This window comes from Mytilus edulis, chromosome 8 (assembly GCF_963676685.1).
Source record: "Mytilus edulis chromosome 8, xbMytEdul2.2, whole genome shotgun sequence".
In the NCBI taxonomy this organism is placed as follows: domain Eukaryota; kingdom Metazoa; phylum Mollusca; class Bivalvia; order Mytilida; family Mytilidae; genus Mytilus; species Mytilus edulis.
Window position 1 is genome coordinate 40,363,884 of NC_092351.1, and position 17,054 is coordinate 40,380,937.

Sequence of the window (17,054 nt, forward strand, 5' to 3'; positions counted from 1 at the left end):
AAAATAATTTGCTTTATTTTTCCTTTCATATTATCATGATTATTGTTCTGAAAAAAATCACTGAGTTTGTCAGATTGTTAAATAATATATTTAAATAAGTGTTTAATTGTCAATTATACTGGAAAATGACAAAATAATTCAAATTTGTCTTCCTCTTAAAAATCTATACCTCCATAATTTGATATATTGCTTGCAATTAGTGATCAATACATTGCTAGGTTACTCATGCATTTTAAGCCGTTTCATTTTATTGAAATAATGAAAACCTTTCTAAATAATTGTTTTTTTATGAGCAATATTTTTGGTGATCAGCAAACAAAGCTCTGTTATCTTCTATTTTGCTTTTTAATTTCCTGGTTCACATAAGGATAATTTGGTTGTGTTTTGAACTTCCCCACAAAATAAAAAAAAAAAAATTAAAATCAAATAACACATACCATGCTCGGGTTCATCCAAATCAGAAGCAGGTAAATCAAACGATACTTGTGATAATTCTGACCGTGGTGTACAAGCTCTTTCACTGTCACTGTATTCACTGGCAGTACTTCTGGCACTGCTCCGTGATCGTCTACGTTTCTTACTTCCTGTACGTTTAGTCTTTAACCTTGCCTTTCTTTTTGGAGTTTTGATCTTTTTCTTTGGTTTGTCTTCTGTCTCCTGTGGTTCTGGGAAGGTTAAACTTGATATGGATGATCTCCTTGATGGTGGTCTCTAAATGTATTCATATACAGGTATAAAGGATTTACATTGTTCCAAGGTAAATTTAATAAATTCTGCTGTAAGCGTTTCAACTATCTTGACAATTATCATGTTGATTTTTATTTATTTTCAATCTGTTTTAGTTATTTTGGTATCGTCATATAAATATCAATCCAACAAACAGCCAATAATTTTCATGTTTAATTTTTAATAATAGGGAACCACAACCTTCAATATGAAAAATCTAACTTAATTACTTGAATAAGATATTCAGAGATTGAAACAATAGGACTACTTACTTGGTTAGAAGGATCTTCAACAGATGCTGTACTAGCACGTCTCTTCACTGACTTTGTCTTCTTCAGATATGCTTCATCTCCACTTAACTCGCTCAAGTCACTTACTTCAGATTCCTTTAAAATGTCATTTAATCAGAAATTATACATATGATTTCCAATCAATATGTGCTGAGAAAAAATTCACAATTTTCTGCAGTATAATGCATTACATTAATGATGTTTGAATAAATATTTCAGCAAGTTCCTTCTAGACATATATTGGATATCAATAAAATTAGTTTATATAGTGAACTTTTAAAACAAATTTCCATAAAAAAATGTATTTAGAGCAATAAAAGCTACTTTTTTCATATCTAAAATTCTCAATAAAGATATAAATGTTCATATTGTGTTCCAAGTCCCATAATCTGAGAGTTTACACAAATTACTGATTAGGAATTTCAATTGTAAAGCCTAATATTATATATACTTACAGGATTTTTGTAGAAGAGTTCTTGTAGTATTGATTCACTGTGTATTGGATCTCCAGGATCACTCATCACATCCATATCATCAGATATACTAGAACCAGGACCACCATTCATCATCATCTATAATTCAACAAACTTATGTATAAATATCATTTTAGTTTTGATCAAACTAGATTCATTCTTCCAACCTGTAAATTCTTGTATATAAGATTAAAAGGATAACAGCACCACTTAACTTTAAAGAAATCCTATATTTTCTTTAAAAGAGAGTACTCTAACCCCCATATTTTTTTTATATAAAATTGAGATATAAAATGTAAATATCTTATGCAGGTATTTAAGATAATCATTTATAAATAACCCATGTAAAATAAAAGGGAAGCAAAATATTAATTTTTACTCACTAAAATTGATCAAATTTCACTTCCCCTCATTTAGACTATTAAATCATATTAGTTTTAGATATTTATTTTCAAATGAACTCATTTTAAAAACAAGTAAAAATATAGTTAATTTCTTACATTATAATCAAAGGCTCCAGTTCCACCAAACATAAGATCTACAGCTCTGGAATCTAAGGCAGATAAATCTACATCTTTCTCAGTGTCAACCTTTAGGATTTCTTTAAGGAAACTTCCAGCTGATCCTCTCCTGTAAATAAATCAATTCATTTTCATATAACACTTATGCACATTGCAAACATTCAAATGTATAAGGAAGCTTTTTAAAGACTTCAATTTTTCCGATGCTTAACATTTGTAAATTCAGTGTTTTCCTTTTTTCACTAAGGGAAGGTGGGTGTTTTAAAAAAATCACTTGCAACCGGGTGGTTTTTTTTTAAATGTCCACCCGTTTTTTTTTAATTTACTGTGGGTGCACGTGGGGGGTCACAAAAATAAAGAATAGTATAATATTCACATTTAATGGAGTTGAACAAACATAAATAGACGTAGTCATATTAATTGTCAAATATTCTTTGATTTGATTTTTTTCAACAATTTATCTCTTTTCTCTCTTCTTTCATTTACAATTTTATGTCCTGTTTCTTGCTTTTGTGCCGTATTTTTGGCCCATAGAACAGTAGTATCCTTCCTCTGTGACTATAAGCCATTTGAAGTCTTGCTCATATTTGTCTTCACTTGCGTGTGTTTTCCGTTGTTTGGTTGATTTTTGTTCAATTTCCACAACTTCAACATTACTATCAATTTTATTTAACTTATTTGGTCTAGTATTTTCTTTATCATCATCGTCATCTGCCTTTCTTGTACCCCGATTGATAAATGAAAACATTGAAATTTGACGATTGGACGCCATCTTTGTCAATGAAAACAAATCAGCGAGGCGCGATTAGTATTCAAATTTTAACGGTACGGAACCGAAAAAAATCCGAAATTTGAAAAAAAAGCCGACCACCTCCTAAAATCGAAAGGTGGTCGGCTTTCAAAAGAAGGTGGTCGGCACACCCGGCTTAAATGCCGAATGGAAAACACTGAAATTGTAATGCGAAGAGCATAACAGCATAAATTAAACAACGAAGATTTAGATGGTTAGGCCATGTACTGAGAATGCCACAACACTGCACACCTAAAACAGCTCTATATTGGACACCACCAGGAAAAAGGCACCACCAGGAAAAAGGAAACCAGGGAGACCTAGAATCACCTGGCGAAGAACTGTAACAGCAGAATTAGAAGCAATGGGTTACACATGGGACCAAGCCCAGTACATGGCTAAGGACAGAGAGAAGTGGAGGCAGTTTGTTGTGGCCTTATATCCCACTTGGGATGAAGAGGATAAGTAAAGTATGTTATTATTTGAATACTATAAAAAAAAAAGTATCACTTTCGTTTAATCTATGCTTCAATGCACTATTGTTCGCTCAAAAAACAAATAAAGATTTAAGAATAACTTGTAAGAGATGTAAGAGAAGTCTACTTAAAATTCTATGGTACGTAAAAATTTACACAATACATTTTATTAACTCACTTTTTGTGTGTAACAATCAAAATTATTCCTTCAACTATTTTGCAATTTCAGGTTTAGAAAATCTTTGTGGTGAGTTTTCACAACCAATGTTAATTATCAGCCATCAGCCTGTTCAAGGGATTAACATAACACTAGGAAGAGTGAATTTACTTCCGTGTTTTGTATTTGTTTTATACAAAGGTATAAAAGTTTGGTCCATTTACCTGTCAGACATTCCTGATAAGTTGACACCATTCATACTGACGTCTGGTCCATTTGTAACGTCTGGACCATTTCTTTTATCATCGTCTATACTTGATATTATCATCTGGTCTCGTAACTTATTGCCTCTTTCCAGCAAAACAGATAGCAGATTCCTATCTGATTCAGTCTTAGAAGGACTGGCTGTAAATTAAAAAAAAAACATTGCTGTTTTGACTGAAAAATACTTTTATATCAAATTTTAAAACAGAACAGATGTTAATTTACATATATTATGGATTCATCATTATCTGTGGAATACTTTAATATTCTATGAAAATCACAAAAATTAATGTGTTCACAGTTACTTAAAATTTTTTTTTTTACAAGAAACATATTTTATAACTTTTGTTAAATTTTGTTTAATGAACATTGTTTACATATACCAAAACTTGTTAAAATTGGACTTTTTTAGGCATGCAAATTTTTAAAAAAAGTATTGTGTATAGTAATATATGCTGATTAACCAAAACATTTTCTCAAACTTACGTCTGCCATTAGACTTCTTAGGCTTAGGATTTTGATCATAAAAGCTGAGATCTGTAGTAACAACATCTCCATTCGTTGTTATGGCAACAGTACTTCCAGATCTGACAGGTGGAATGTGATTGGATGGCATGTCATTCATGCTGTAGTTAAGCTGCTGACGAAGGTCTGATGCATAATCAGCAAAACCATTCTGCATTGCTCCTTCTGCATTCTATTTAAATAAAAATTATTTATATAAAAAAAACATATCTATATGATGTTGTCAAAACAGCAGATTTTTTCTTAATTAGCATATCTTCTGTATAGAGAACTAAGCCTAGCACCAATTTATTACATATTCTTTCATTTTTGCTATAAATCCTACAAAAACATTTTCTGTAGTATTTTCAAAGGGAAGAATTGGCAGAGAAGTACACTTGATATCATTATAAAAATCTTTTTTTGTGAACGCCTTCATTTATGATTTTGCACACTTGAAATGTAGATATGTACCCACCTGATGTGAAGCTGGAGATATAAATGGGTCATCTACAGGTTTACGTGGAGCCTGTGAATGTGGAACAGGATGATTCCTCTGTGGATACATGGACTCTTGTGTAGCTTGTGTTTCAAAACTTATATCTGTTGTTGGAACAGATCCATTGCTGTCGTAGGAAGCTGGAATCAAAATATATAACAAGTTTTGGATCAAAAGATATGAGTTTAAATTTGATGTCAGTCTTGAAATCATGTAGCAATACTAAAAAAGTACCTGATTAATAATGCAATAAGCTATAAAGTAAATATTTCTATAGTTAAATTTTGTAAGAAGTAGACTAATTTTCCAACTTAAGTTCAAATGGCTTCATAGATATAGGAAGATGTGGTATGAGTGCCAATATCTTAAAATGAATTCTTTCTTACTTGTTGCTAGAATTTTTTGTCTTTGCTAGAAATTCAGATCTTCATTATTTTCCTTTTTTTTTTTTTAAATTTATTGTCAAACACTACCTATTTTAACAACAACTGAGTCACCCACAACTATGCTAAATTGAATCATTTTGATTGTTTCTAAAGATGCTTAATTTCAAACCTGATATTTACTCAAAGTTTTTTGGCAGAAACCGTCAAAATGTTCATATTTAAAACAGAAACTCCCAAGGGAAATGTAAAATACTAAAACCACTAGACAGCAGATGCCCTACTGTATGTGATTATGTTTCTCCAATCTCTAATTCACATTATTCATTCAATGAGAAGGTGTCTGTTTGAATGGATAGTTAATAATATATATTCATACCCATAAGCGATTCCAGAACAAGTGATACTTGGATTTCTGCTATCTTTTGTTCCTCTTCTGTGAAAACTGGGTAAAATCTAACAAAGAAAAATAATAATGAAAAGAACAATTTGAGTCAAGATAATTGAGTTGAGTATGGTCCCTGTTATTTCTTGATATTATTGTTATCCTGAATTTCATACATCACTAACAAAAATTGTATCTTTCTTAATAACATTTAACTCTGACATCTAAAACTTATGTAATTAAAATCTGGATTTTCAATTACTCTACAACTTAATCTGAGTTTTTGGTAGTAACCATTGTGTATAAGTTTCATAACATTTAGTTGAAGTAAACTAAAAAATGGAAACGAAATATTCAGCAATTATTCCATTTGTAAAGGGGGGTAACTCTAGAACCATAGAACAAATATTTTTAGATGAAAATGGCAGAAAGAAAAAAAACATGTTTCTGAATCAGCCCTATTAACAACAATCCAATCAGTGTGTCTTTTCTATATCCTACCTCCCCACTGTACAGTCACAATTGTCTAACTTCCCTTCACCTTATACAACTTACCCTTTAACTGGACGATTAGGTGACAACTGTCCAATCTGTGTGACTTCAGCATATCCAACAGGTAACAACAAAGGACCACTTAATATTTCCAGTATAATACTGCCCATGTCTCCTAGGTAGGAGGCAAACTGTTTGGGACCTGATCTGATCGGGTATCTGGCTATGGTCTTACTGGAAGCTTTATCATTCTGCTTCACATCTAAGGGTCTGAAAATATTTAATCAATAAAATTTTAAATTACAAATTGATTAAAGCCACATCAAATTTAAACACATTGTTAGACTATATCTAAAGTATATCAAGTGTTGTTCTGCAAGTTATTATTCCCTATTTAACAATTTGAAAATCTACAGCAATGAAAATCAAGATGAAGAAATATAATTGTATACATATATATTATAAAATAAATGTTTCCAAAAATCCAAACCATTTTTAAGGAACATAACACTGTAATCATTTTTATATCATACATACTTTTGTTTGGCCCATAACTGATTAAGATTATTTCAAAAACATGTTGGGTGCACTTAATCATTGTCTATATATGTCTAAAATAGAAAATGTTCATGTACCTGTCCAGGGATCTCCATGGATGGAGATTGAACGATGGAGTAACTTTCACCATCACAAACCTTGTCTACGTCGTACAGTGTAGCGAGATCAAAAGTATTTCATCCCTCCATATAAGGGATGGTGAACATGCTAATTCATTGCTAATTTAAATTATATTTATTTGAATTTTCATTATAGAAGTATTGCCGTTTGTAACCATTCAAATGCCAAGCCTTCATGCCTCCCCCCCCCCCCCCCCTTAGTAGAGAATGAACAAAAGTCCACATGTAGTTTTCTTGCTATTTTTGGTAATTGTTATGGGGGTTAAAAATCATGTGGAGCTTATTTTTCAAGGACACTGTCAAATTCAGACGTCATGAACCCATTAGGCATTACTGGTATGGCTGATTTGCAGCAACAACAAAATGATTTGTACGGGTTATGTAAAAGGTTAAAGAGATTTGTAAAGCAAACGTTGACAAATGAAAAGGTTTTTAATGACTTTATCTAGCAAATTGATGCGATGCAACATGCATCTTTCGAGTCTGAATAAAAACCGGAAACACGAATGTATCAATTTGATTGTAAACTACGAAATGAATTCGGAATTACGATACGATATTTCTTTACAGGAAATATTTTTAAAAAGTTTTCACTTTTTAACTTTTAAAGTAATTCTATATTATCATTACAGCAGTACTTGAGTTATTTGTGATGAAATAATAATTACATGTTACGTCATTTCTTGTTTTTTCATATAGATTCCTGTCATGCCTATTTTAATTGTTTTACACTAACTTGTTATCTTAAGCTGCATAAAACCTTGCTTGTCAGTGTGAACACTTTGTATTGAAGGCCAAACTTGGGCCTATTGCTGTTAACTTTTTATGCTTTGTGTCTTTGGTGGAGAATTGCCTCATTGGCACTCTTCTTATTTATATATACAGTTTAATTACTGTAAATTCAGAAATTATTACGTGCATTTATTATTGCAATTTTGTCATTTCTGACAATTTTTTTTTTTTATCTTTGCGATAATGAGAAAGAAAAATCCTGTTTAATTCATATAAAAAATTTCAAAATGAGAGTTTAAATTTTTGCTATTATAACCCTGTCGCATTTTTCGCAACAAATAAAAACATTGCAATAATTTCTGAATTTACAGTATTTAGTTTAAATTGATACCTGAATAAAGCTCCATCACCATCCTCTCCCCACCACTTAACTCTGACATGAGTGACAACAGGTGGACTTGGAGACACCCATACAATCTCTGGAATGGACACTCGGAGAAAACATCTTAACTGGCCTTCAACTTGTGGTGGTAATCCTGTATGAACCTGTACATCTTCTTTTTGCCATTGTTCACCTAGGAAATATATGTAAAAATTTTATTGAATTTTATATAAAACTAATACAAAATAAAATAACTTCACAAATCATATCAGAGGCGGATTTAGGGACGTTTCTAAAAAAAAATTGATTGATTATATAGGGAATCACCCTAGAAGCAGCAGAGAGTACAGAGATGAATATTTATATTTTGACTTCTTTAATTGACCGAATATAAATAGCTTTTGTGTTTAAAATCAATTTATTATATATATATATATATATATATTCTTGTATAAATTCATTAATACTCTGCATTATTAAACACATAACACAAAGCAATATTGCATGTTATGATTTATGACTGATTGATTCAGATCACAAAAGTTCACTATAAAAAAGGAGTTACGTGCCCTTGAATTTTGCGCCTTAAAAAATTCCTGGGGAGAACACTGCATCTGGTCCGGTCATTGTCGAGGTTGGTCATGTCAGTCAGCGATGGTCATGTCACGTTTTCTAAAGTTTTTGAAAAAAAATTTTTATTTTTTATAACATTTTGGTTTAATTATATGACATATCATTTTATGTTTCAAATCTGAGATAATTCCTTTGAAAAATAAAAAAGTTATTAGCATTTTTATTTGATCCTGTCATTGTCGACGTTGGTCCTGTCATTATCAGAGTTGGTCCTGTCACGTTTTCTAAAGTTTCTTACAATTTTTTTTTATTTTTTTCTTAAATCTATATATTAAATGATGAAATCTTATTATATTTCAAATTTCAGAAAAATATTCTGAGAAATACAAGAGTAATTAGCAATATCATCTGGTCCGGTCATTGTCGAGGTTGGTCATGTCAGTCAGCGATGGTCATGTCACGTTTTCTAAAGTTTTTGAAAAAAATCTATATTTTTTATAACATTTTGGTTTCATAATATGACATATCATTTTATATTTCAAATCTGAGATAATTCCTTTGAAAAATAAAAAAGTTATTAGCATTTTTATTTGGTCCTGTCATTATCATAGTTGGTCATGTCACGTTTTCTAAAGTTTCTTACAATTTTTTTTAATTTTTTTACAAATCTGTATATCAAATGATGAAATCTGATTATATTTCAAATTTGAGATCAATCCTTTGAGAAATGAAAAAGTTATTAGCATTTTTCAATTGGTCCTGCAGTGATTTTCCAACCCTCATTTTGGGGCCGAATTTCGGCCCCATTCCCAAAGAGAAATATGCTCTTTTTTTCCCAATTTTCAGCTCTAAAATTCCCAATCGTATATGGACATCGTCGCAAGATTTTGTTATTGTCGTATCTCCGTATCGTGTATTATTTTGTTGACAAATCTCTGAGCGTTCGGGCTATTTCAGGAGTTATCATTATCGTTCACTTAAGACGATGATTGGTTTGCAATCTTTTTTGGATTGAATTGCAATCTACGATATTCTGGTCACGTTTGCGCTTGAGACATAATGTAAACAAAATGAACGTAGATCATGTCTCATAATTCCAAATATTACACAAAGAAGCTAAAGGCGGCGGACGGTAGTAAATGCCGGAAGCTGGAAGCTTTTGGATTCAAAAAGTCGTTTCTACTTCCTTCTGATGAAACAAGTGAAAAAAGGAAAAGACCGACTCTCAGATACAGAACTGGAACAACTAGTTGACATGTTTAAAAATAAACATGAAGGAAAACTTGGAATTTTAAATAAAACTAAAAAATAAATGCTTCAGATTTCAAATGTGTCTTTTTAGAATTTCTATAGATTCTCATCATTATAAATAGAATCAGAAGTAATTGTTGAATTTTACCTTTCAAGAGTAAAGTTACAAAGCATGAGTGCATGCAAATGTGTCCTCAGACACATTCAACTTTTATTTTTAATCCTTTTCCTTAAAGCTTATTTTGTAGGCAATTCATGCAGTTAATCCTTCTCAGAATGCAGGATTTTGCACCTAATTTTCAAAATTTTCTTGGGGGGGGGGGGGCATGCCCCCAAACCCCCCTAGCGAGGCGCACACGGCTGCCGTGTGCCCGCCGTCGTAAAGACCAATCATATTTTTCCCAATTGCATGGGCCCTAGGACCCTTCTCCTAAACACCAGGAAAATCACTGTCCTGTCATTCGGTCCAGTCATTAGTGTAACCCAATTCAACCATATAAAATTGTGCAAAAAGTATTGAAATATATTACTCCATTTTAACTGAAACTTGAATTTACAAGAATGCATAATAAAAGTTATGTGCGAATGAATTATGAGGCTTCAATAATTGCCTTTTTTCAGTGATATTAATGAACGCGTAAAATTGCCCTTTTTCCAATGACATTTACGCCTAAAATTGTCATTTTAAAATAACAATGCTCATATTAAGTCTATGGTTTACATATAATATGTAAAATTCCACAGAATCACCAACAGGAAGGGACAAGGTAGTGTACTTACAGCTTCCCACACCTCCCCCTTTTCTTAATATTTAACCATGATATAACTAAATTGCGCCATATTGGAAACCTATGACAGATCGAAATGCATTTATTTCATGCTATGTTTACAGATAGGAAACAGAACTGATGCGATATTAACTGACTATAAATGTACATAATTGCCGCCAACCTGCTGATTTTTAAACATGTATAAACATGGTCAAAATGTAAACAAACACTTTTAACAGGGGTATACCTTGTTTTTTCGTTGACTTAGTGCCTTTTTGTTTCTTTTTCACCATATTAAAGAATTTAATGGGTTACATCATTCCTAAAATAATGAGAATATATGCACAGAATAGCTATATTTTGCAGAAACATAGCTGTTACCAGCCAAACATTCTTCTCGGACTGTCCGCCATTCTGAATCTCGCAAGTGCGAGACTTATTTTTACTGATATAATTTTCGTAGTTTATATTATTTAAACAACTGATGTTTAATTTTAACGGTAAAAAATGAGAATCCAAATAATTAATCAATGTTTGGGTTGAAAATTTATTATATTTATAATAAACAAAACAAAACAAAAACGGGCACTTTCCGGAACAAGATGTCTGCTATGGAAAAACAAGCTTTGAAAAACAAACTGGGAGGTTTACCACCAATGCCACCACCTGGTGTAGGGTGAATACACATTTAAATTTGCAGTTTCATTATTGCATGAACAGCTGAATAACACCATAACATGTCATTACAGATAAACAAGAACTAATGGCAGAAATACCATAAATTTAAAATAGTCTTTCAGAAAAAAAGTTGTACTCTCTATATTCAGTACATACTAGTCAAACACACCATAAACTGCCCAGACCAGTGTTGAAATAGCTATTTAAGCCATATCACCACATTGGCGGATCCAGGGGAGGTTCCGGGGGGTTGGAACCCCCCTTTTTTTTGGCCGATCAATGCATTTGATTGGGGACATATAGTTGGAACCCCCCCTCCTTTTGTACTGGGTTGGGACCCCCCTTTTTAAAATGGCTAGATCTGCCCCGTCACCATACGTTTAAACAGATGCAACTTCTGTATTCTGTAGGTGTCGCTGTTGACACTTGATTGTCTCCCTTGTAATTATTCAAGTCTCGCATGTATATATATATTTCACTCTGGTAAACAACTCACTTGTACTTTAAAATATATACTATTAGGTGGCAACTGTGCTTAACATATTTTTACAAAATTAAAAAATATATATACATTTATTAATTAACATGAAAATTTAAAGGAAAAAAAAAATCTAACATTAGTCATTACATTAATCAAACCGGCGCGACTCGCAAATAAAGTCACCCAACAATCGCATTAGTGTTTCATTAGAGACGGAGACATTGTCGTTTTTTTCTATTGACAATAAAAGTTCCAAATCAATATGCAACGATCCTGTGTTGAAGTATATCTCATGTATAAGTTTCTGTCTTGCTTGTTCATAATTTTCACAAAATAATAAATAATGTTCCACAGTTTCTAATTGACCACATTCACACTTGGGGTCTATATTTTGATTGATTTTATTTTGGTAATTTTTTAGGTAGTATCCGGATCTTAAATTTCTAATAATTTTTGCTGTTTTATGATCTGGATAATCAAATGTCAATTTTTTGTTGACAGTCTGATGAAAGTTATAATAAAATCTTCCTGTATCACTATTATCCCATCTATGTTGCCTACTATTATCCCATCTATGTTGCCACTTTTTATTTACTAAAATTCTTGCTGCTGTTTTAATATCTTGTTTAGTTACTGTAATATGAGCTTCTTTCTGAATTTGATTTGATTAGAGGGTGGTAAGGCAGCAACAATTTGATTTTCATTTCGGGACAGTGACCTTGACCTCATTTTCATGGTTCATTGGTCAATGTTAAGTTTTTGTTTTGTTTTTGTTAGTTTTTTCAAATATGATCATGATTATAAGCATATAAGCAATTGTTGGGGTGGAGATTGTCCTTGTAAATACTTAATTGACAACTTACCCACATCTCTTGATTTTTTGTGAAATCAGAAGAAGTCCATATATCTAATTATAATTTATGACGGCGCTGCTGCTTGCTACTAGGCTATGTTTATCTGCAAAAAAAAATAAATTTAGAAACAATAATTGTTTATTCTGCTACAAATTGCCAAAATTCATATCGGGACAGTGACCTGACTTTATTTGGATATTGCAAGTAACACTATAGTAACATTGGAAAGAAGACCACAAATACAAAAACTTAACATTGACCAAGGAACCTGCCAGACTGAAATGTACCCATTGATAATGAAAATTGTATATGGAATGACTGTCATGATTACAGGTTCATTTGTCAATGTTAAGTTTTTGTATTTTGGTCTTTTTTCCATTACTATACAGTACGGGTAGGGACTTATTTTTATGGATGTCTTAATCCGTCTAGTCGGATATGAATAATCGGACATTTTTATGGTAGGTAGTATGTTCATTAAACAACAGATCCAGGTGTGAATGGTCCTTTCATCTTAATCCGTGTTGCTAAAATTACGGTTCACTGATTTCAGAATCAGATTACCTGTAATTTTAACCTCTCAGTCACTTTATTGATTATATTAGTTCGACATCGTATTTGACATAAAATATTTTTACAGGTGAAGTACTGGAGAAAACATTGTTTAATAAAAATAGCCAATTTTTGTTAATTATGGTTTTGATATTTCAACTGTTAATATTTATTTTCTTTGTTCCTAAAAATTATTTTTATTTTATGTTCCTTTTCGTTTGGTTTTTTTTTGTATCTTTTTGTTATTTGTTTGCATAAATTGTTTAAACATATATATTTTTACATGTATTCTATTTCTTGAAGCTTACGGTTATTTTTATTTTACTGATTTATTTTCCACGTAAATCCATTGATTAGCAGAATGCTATCTCAAGTGCTGCTGCATACATTTTAGTTTGACGCGGTCACATGCAAAATATTTCTAAAATTTGTATTTAATATTCTGTCTGTTGTGTCAGTTCCGAGATAAAAAATAATTACAGTGAGCAACTTTTGTATATTATTAGTAGCTTGATGATTCTTTGTAGTTTTTACTTTTTACTGTAAACAAATATTGTCCGAAAGTTGGAGATGTATGACTAAAATAGAACGCAAATAATAACACTAGAAGAAAATATTGATTCTTCCCGGGCATAAGTTTATTTTAAGATTTCCGTGTTTGTTCATTATGCTAAATTAATATAATTGATCTGCATTTGGGGGTAGGGGTAAAAGGGGTCCGGATCTCGAAATCCCGGGCTTAAAAACACGAAGTCACAAGGTCCCGAATTTAAATAAATTTAAATCCCGACATCGCGAAAAAAGAATTCCCAGATCCCGAAAGGGTTAATCCCGAAATCCCGAACTTATTTGCATAATATTAATTTACGCACAATCCATGTAACAAAGGAAACTTGTATGTTATATTTTTTATAGCAATCTAAAAGAAAAAATTGCCGTGAAAAGACAATTCCATGATACACATATCAGTGATCAACAGCGTGTGCACGTGGTTGAACTTTAACTTGACTCCACTCACAATAATATTGAATGCTAATAAAAGATATTAAAGATCGATTTTGTCCACTGCACGAGATTTTTATATGGCGGGAAATGTCGTAACAGTAAACACAGGTGACCTTACTGACCGACCGTGGGAAAATTCATTCATGATTAAATTTGATGTGGAATGATTGACAGTATTGTGTTTTAGTTTTGAGGCTCTTGATCGATTTACCAGAATAGAAATTTAATCGATTTACATACATGTATAATAAAAACACGATTTAGTCTTCTTTAACTATTTTTTGTTTTATTTTTATCAGTCATTTCCCGGATTCCCAATTAAATAATCTATTTGGAGACCTCCTTTAAACTTCGGAAATAATACAACATCGATTTAAAAAATCAAACTGACTGCGCGAGCTTTAGAATGACTAGAAGTACGACGAAAAAGTAAAGACAGCTGATCATGACTAGTACGAATAGCCTTCAACCCCATTGGGGTATAAATGTGCATTTAGTCAATAAACTATATAAGGTTAAACTTTGATTTTCGTGTATCGATTTGATACAATTTGTAAAATATATTTATAACACCGGCGATTTTCATAAAATATTTTAGACATGAAAATAGAAAGGCATATTATCTCGAGTGTCAACAATTTTAAATAAAATAAAAAAAATAGGAATCGAAATATGATCTCGGCGTTATAAATATTGTATTAAAGGAAACCAATTGTTTGACTTTCAAAGAGATTAACGGGAAATATGTCAAAATAGAAAGCACGAGTGATCTGTCTGACCAAAATGTTTCACTTGCGAGAAATGATTGACAGGTGTGAATAGATGTAGAGGCTCCGACGGGGAAAGTTGTATCAAAAGGAAAATAACTTAATTCCAATCTAATTGAAATTAAATCTCTCACTCGCTATTTTTTTTATTCTTGGTCGCTGCGTGGGAGCCCCGCAGCGACCAAGAATAAAAAAAATAGCGAGTGAGAGATTTAATTTCAATTAGATTGACTTAATTCACAATGCCTATATATATTTGTATATATATGTTGGCCTTATACTTAAAATTGAGTTTCTTATAATAACATATAAAGGAACAGGACGTTAAAAGCGGGAAATAATATAACCATCAACGAAAACTCGTATAATTTACGGGATTGAAGTCTCAACAATTTGATTTAACTTCTATTGAAAACAGTCTTGGTTTTTATTAGGCTTATTATTTTGAATTAGATGAAATATTTACGGTTTACAAATACAAAATAGTTTATTGGCACCAAACTATTGAAATAATTGGCAACAAAATATATTGTTAAAAATCGTCTTTATTTCATTTTCAAATTATAAAAAAAATAAAATTATATTTAATTTTAATTTTTATTCTTATATTTAATTTTAATTTTATTTCTTATATTTAATTTTAATTTTAATTCTTTCTCTTTGAATACAAAACAATATTTTACATTTATCTATCCTCCATAAATACTAATATATCTGTACAGGTAAAATTTAATTCTAATCAAGTTGGTACAGATTGATTTACGACCTTCCACTTGGATATTGCACAGCAGGTGTTTATTACACTGGGACAACTGTCCGACCAGTCTGACATCTAGACGGATTAAGGCATCCATAAAAATAAGTCCCTACCTGTACTGTAATAGAGGGTGGTAAGGCAGCAACAATTTGATTTTCATTGGCAAGAATTTTAACCGTTATACATCATGAAGGTACCACCCATTACTACCCTCATAATAAGCAATAACCTAATTATATTTGATGTATGAAATGAGTATGGTGTACATGTCTGTTGTGCAGGTAAATTCTTACCTTGACCTCATTTTCATGGTTCATTGGTCAATGTTAAGTTTTTGTTTTGTTTTTGTTTGTTTTTTTCAAATATGATCATGATTATAAGCAATTGTTGGGGTGGAGATTGTCCTTGTAAATACTTAATTGACACATCTCCATTATGTGAGATATATGTCTTTAACTTGTTGGTGGTCTAGTGGATACAGTGCTGAAGGTCACGAGTTCGATTCTCACTTTGGGTGCTAAAAATATCAGTACATTAAAAGGGTAACCCTATAACTTCGGGCACTGGATTCAATTTCACAAAAAATACTTACGACTAAGATTGATTGTAAGTATACTGAATTGCTAATGACTTACGATCAATCTTAATCATAAGTTTTTTTGTGAAACCGAATCCTGGCTACAAATAACTAGAAAGTCTCTTCAAGTGTAGCTGTATCCACCTAAACTAGTAAAGACCAACAAGTTAAAGACATACACCTTTTCTGTATTTGAATTTTAGTAGCATATTTCATTTTATAATGTTAAAACTTATTTTCAGAGGCTATGGGAAGAGACCAATAGTGAGGAAAAGAGATTATACTCCAGTTTACTGGGATCATTATTTTGAACATGAGCATGATGTCAAAGTAGAAGGAAATGTATCCCTGTAGTATTTAAGAATTTGATTGTTTCGTTACAGTGGAACATGTTGAAAGTTATAAACATTTTATGTATAATTATTACAAAACTTAATCAGTACGATGATTTCATATATTAGATAGTGTTAAATTTCTTTGAGATTCTAATTTTTGAAGGAAAATTATTCAGAAAAGACAATTTGCTGTTGATTTTTTTTTTACTTTCCTAACATCATTTAACAGATTTATCTAAGACACCATTAAAAAAGACATTATACAAATTTGCAATAGTTTCTTTACTCTTTTTGTTTCTTTCTAGTTAAGAAATCACTTTAAAATGAAAGGTGTTCACATACTGTTGAACTTATAAAATATTTCGATGTACTATCTTCCACCAAATATGAAAGAGTATTAATTACTCATAATCCAGTGTACTCCTTAAATGAAAACATTTTAAAACTATGATAGAATTTTCCTTAGCTTTATAACAGACTTTCAGAGTGTATGAATGTGGTAAGGAAGGACCAGTTCTACTTTTTCTTCATGGAGGAGGTTTCTCCGCCTTATCATGGGCTTTGGTCTCAGTAAGTATAAAGTAATTGCAGTTAGCTAAATTTTTTGTTAAAAAACCAAATATGGTTAAAAGAGGCAACAGTTGTATACCACTGTTCGAAATTCATAAATCGATAGAGAAAAAACAAATCTGGGTTACAAAAT

The 17,054-nt window shown here is 31.4% G+C and overlaps 2 protein-coding genes across 2 annotated transcripts in view; one reads left to right on the plus strand and one right to left on the minus strand.

The window, feature by feature from the left end:
- The window catches only part of LOC139485552 (C2 domain-containing protein 3-like), a 37,598-nt gene extending 26,830 nt beyond the window's left edge, over positions 1-10,768 (minus strand). Inside the window, exons 1-11 of the mRNA XM_071270115.1 lie at positions 10,593-10,768; positions 7,761-7,944; positions 6,024-6,230; positions 5,463-5,539; positions 4,680-4,840; positions 4,184-4,394; positions 3,658-3,838; positions 1,990-2,119; positions 1,472-1,588; positions 999-1,112; positions 438-711 (exon numbers count right to left, since the gene is read on the minus strand). Of these exons, the coding sequence (XP_071126216.1) occupies positions 438-711; positions 999-1,112; positions 1,472-1,588; positions 1,990-2,119; positions 3,658-3,838; positions 4,184-4,394; positions 4,680-4,840; positions 5,463-5,539; positions 6,024-6,230; positions 7,761-7,944; positions 10,593-10,638 (1,702 nt within the window). The 5' untranslated portion in view covers positions 10,639-10,768. The remainder of the gene's footprint in view (positions 1-437; positions 712-998; positions 1,113-1,471; positions 1,589-1,989; positions 2,120-3,657; positions 3,839-4,183; positions 4,395-4,679; positions 4,841-5,462; positions 5,540-6,023; positions 6,231-7,760; positions 7,945-10,592) is intronic.
- A 134-nt stretch (positions 10,769-10,902) lies between these two features.
- The window catches only part of LOC139485554 (protein phosphatase methylesterase 1-like), a 29,545-nt gene continuing 23,393 nt past the window's right edge, over positions 10,903-17,054 (plus strand). The window contains exons 1-3 of the mRNA XM_071270122.1: positions 10,903-11,021; positions 16,259-16,358; positions 16,829-16,921. Coding sequence (XP_071126223.1) covers positions 10,948-11,021; positions 16,259-16,358; positions 16,829-16,921 — 267 coding nt within the window. The 5' untranslated portion in view covers positions 10,903-10,947. The remainder of the gene's footprint in view (positions 11,022-16,258; positions 16,359-16,828; positions 16,922-17,054) is intronic.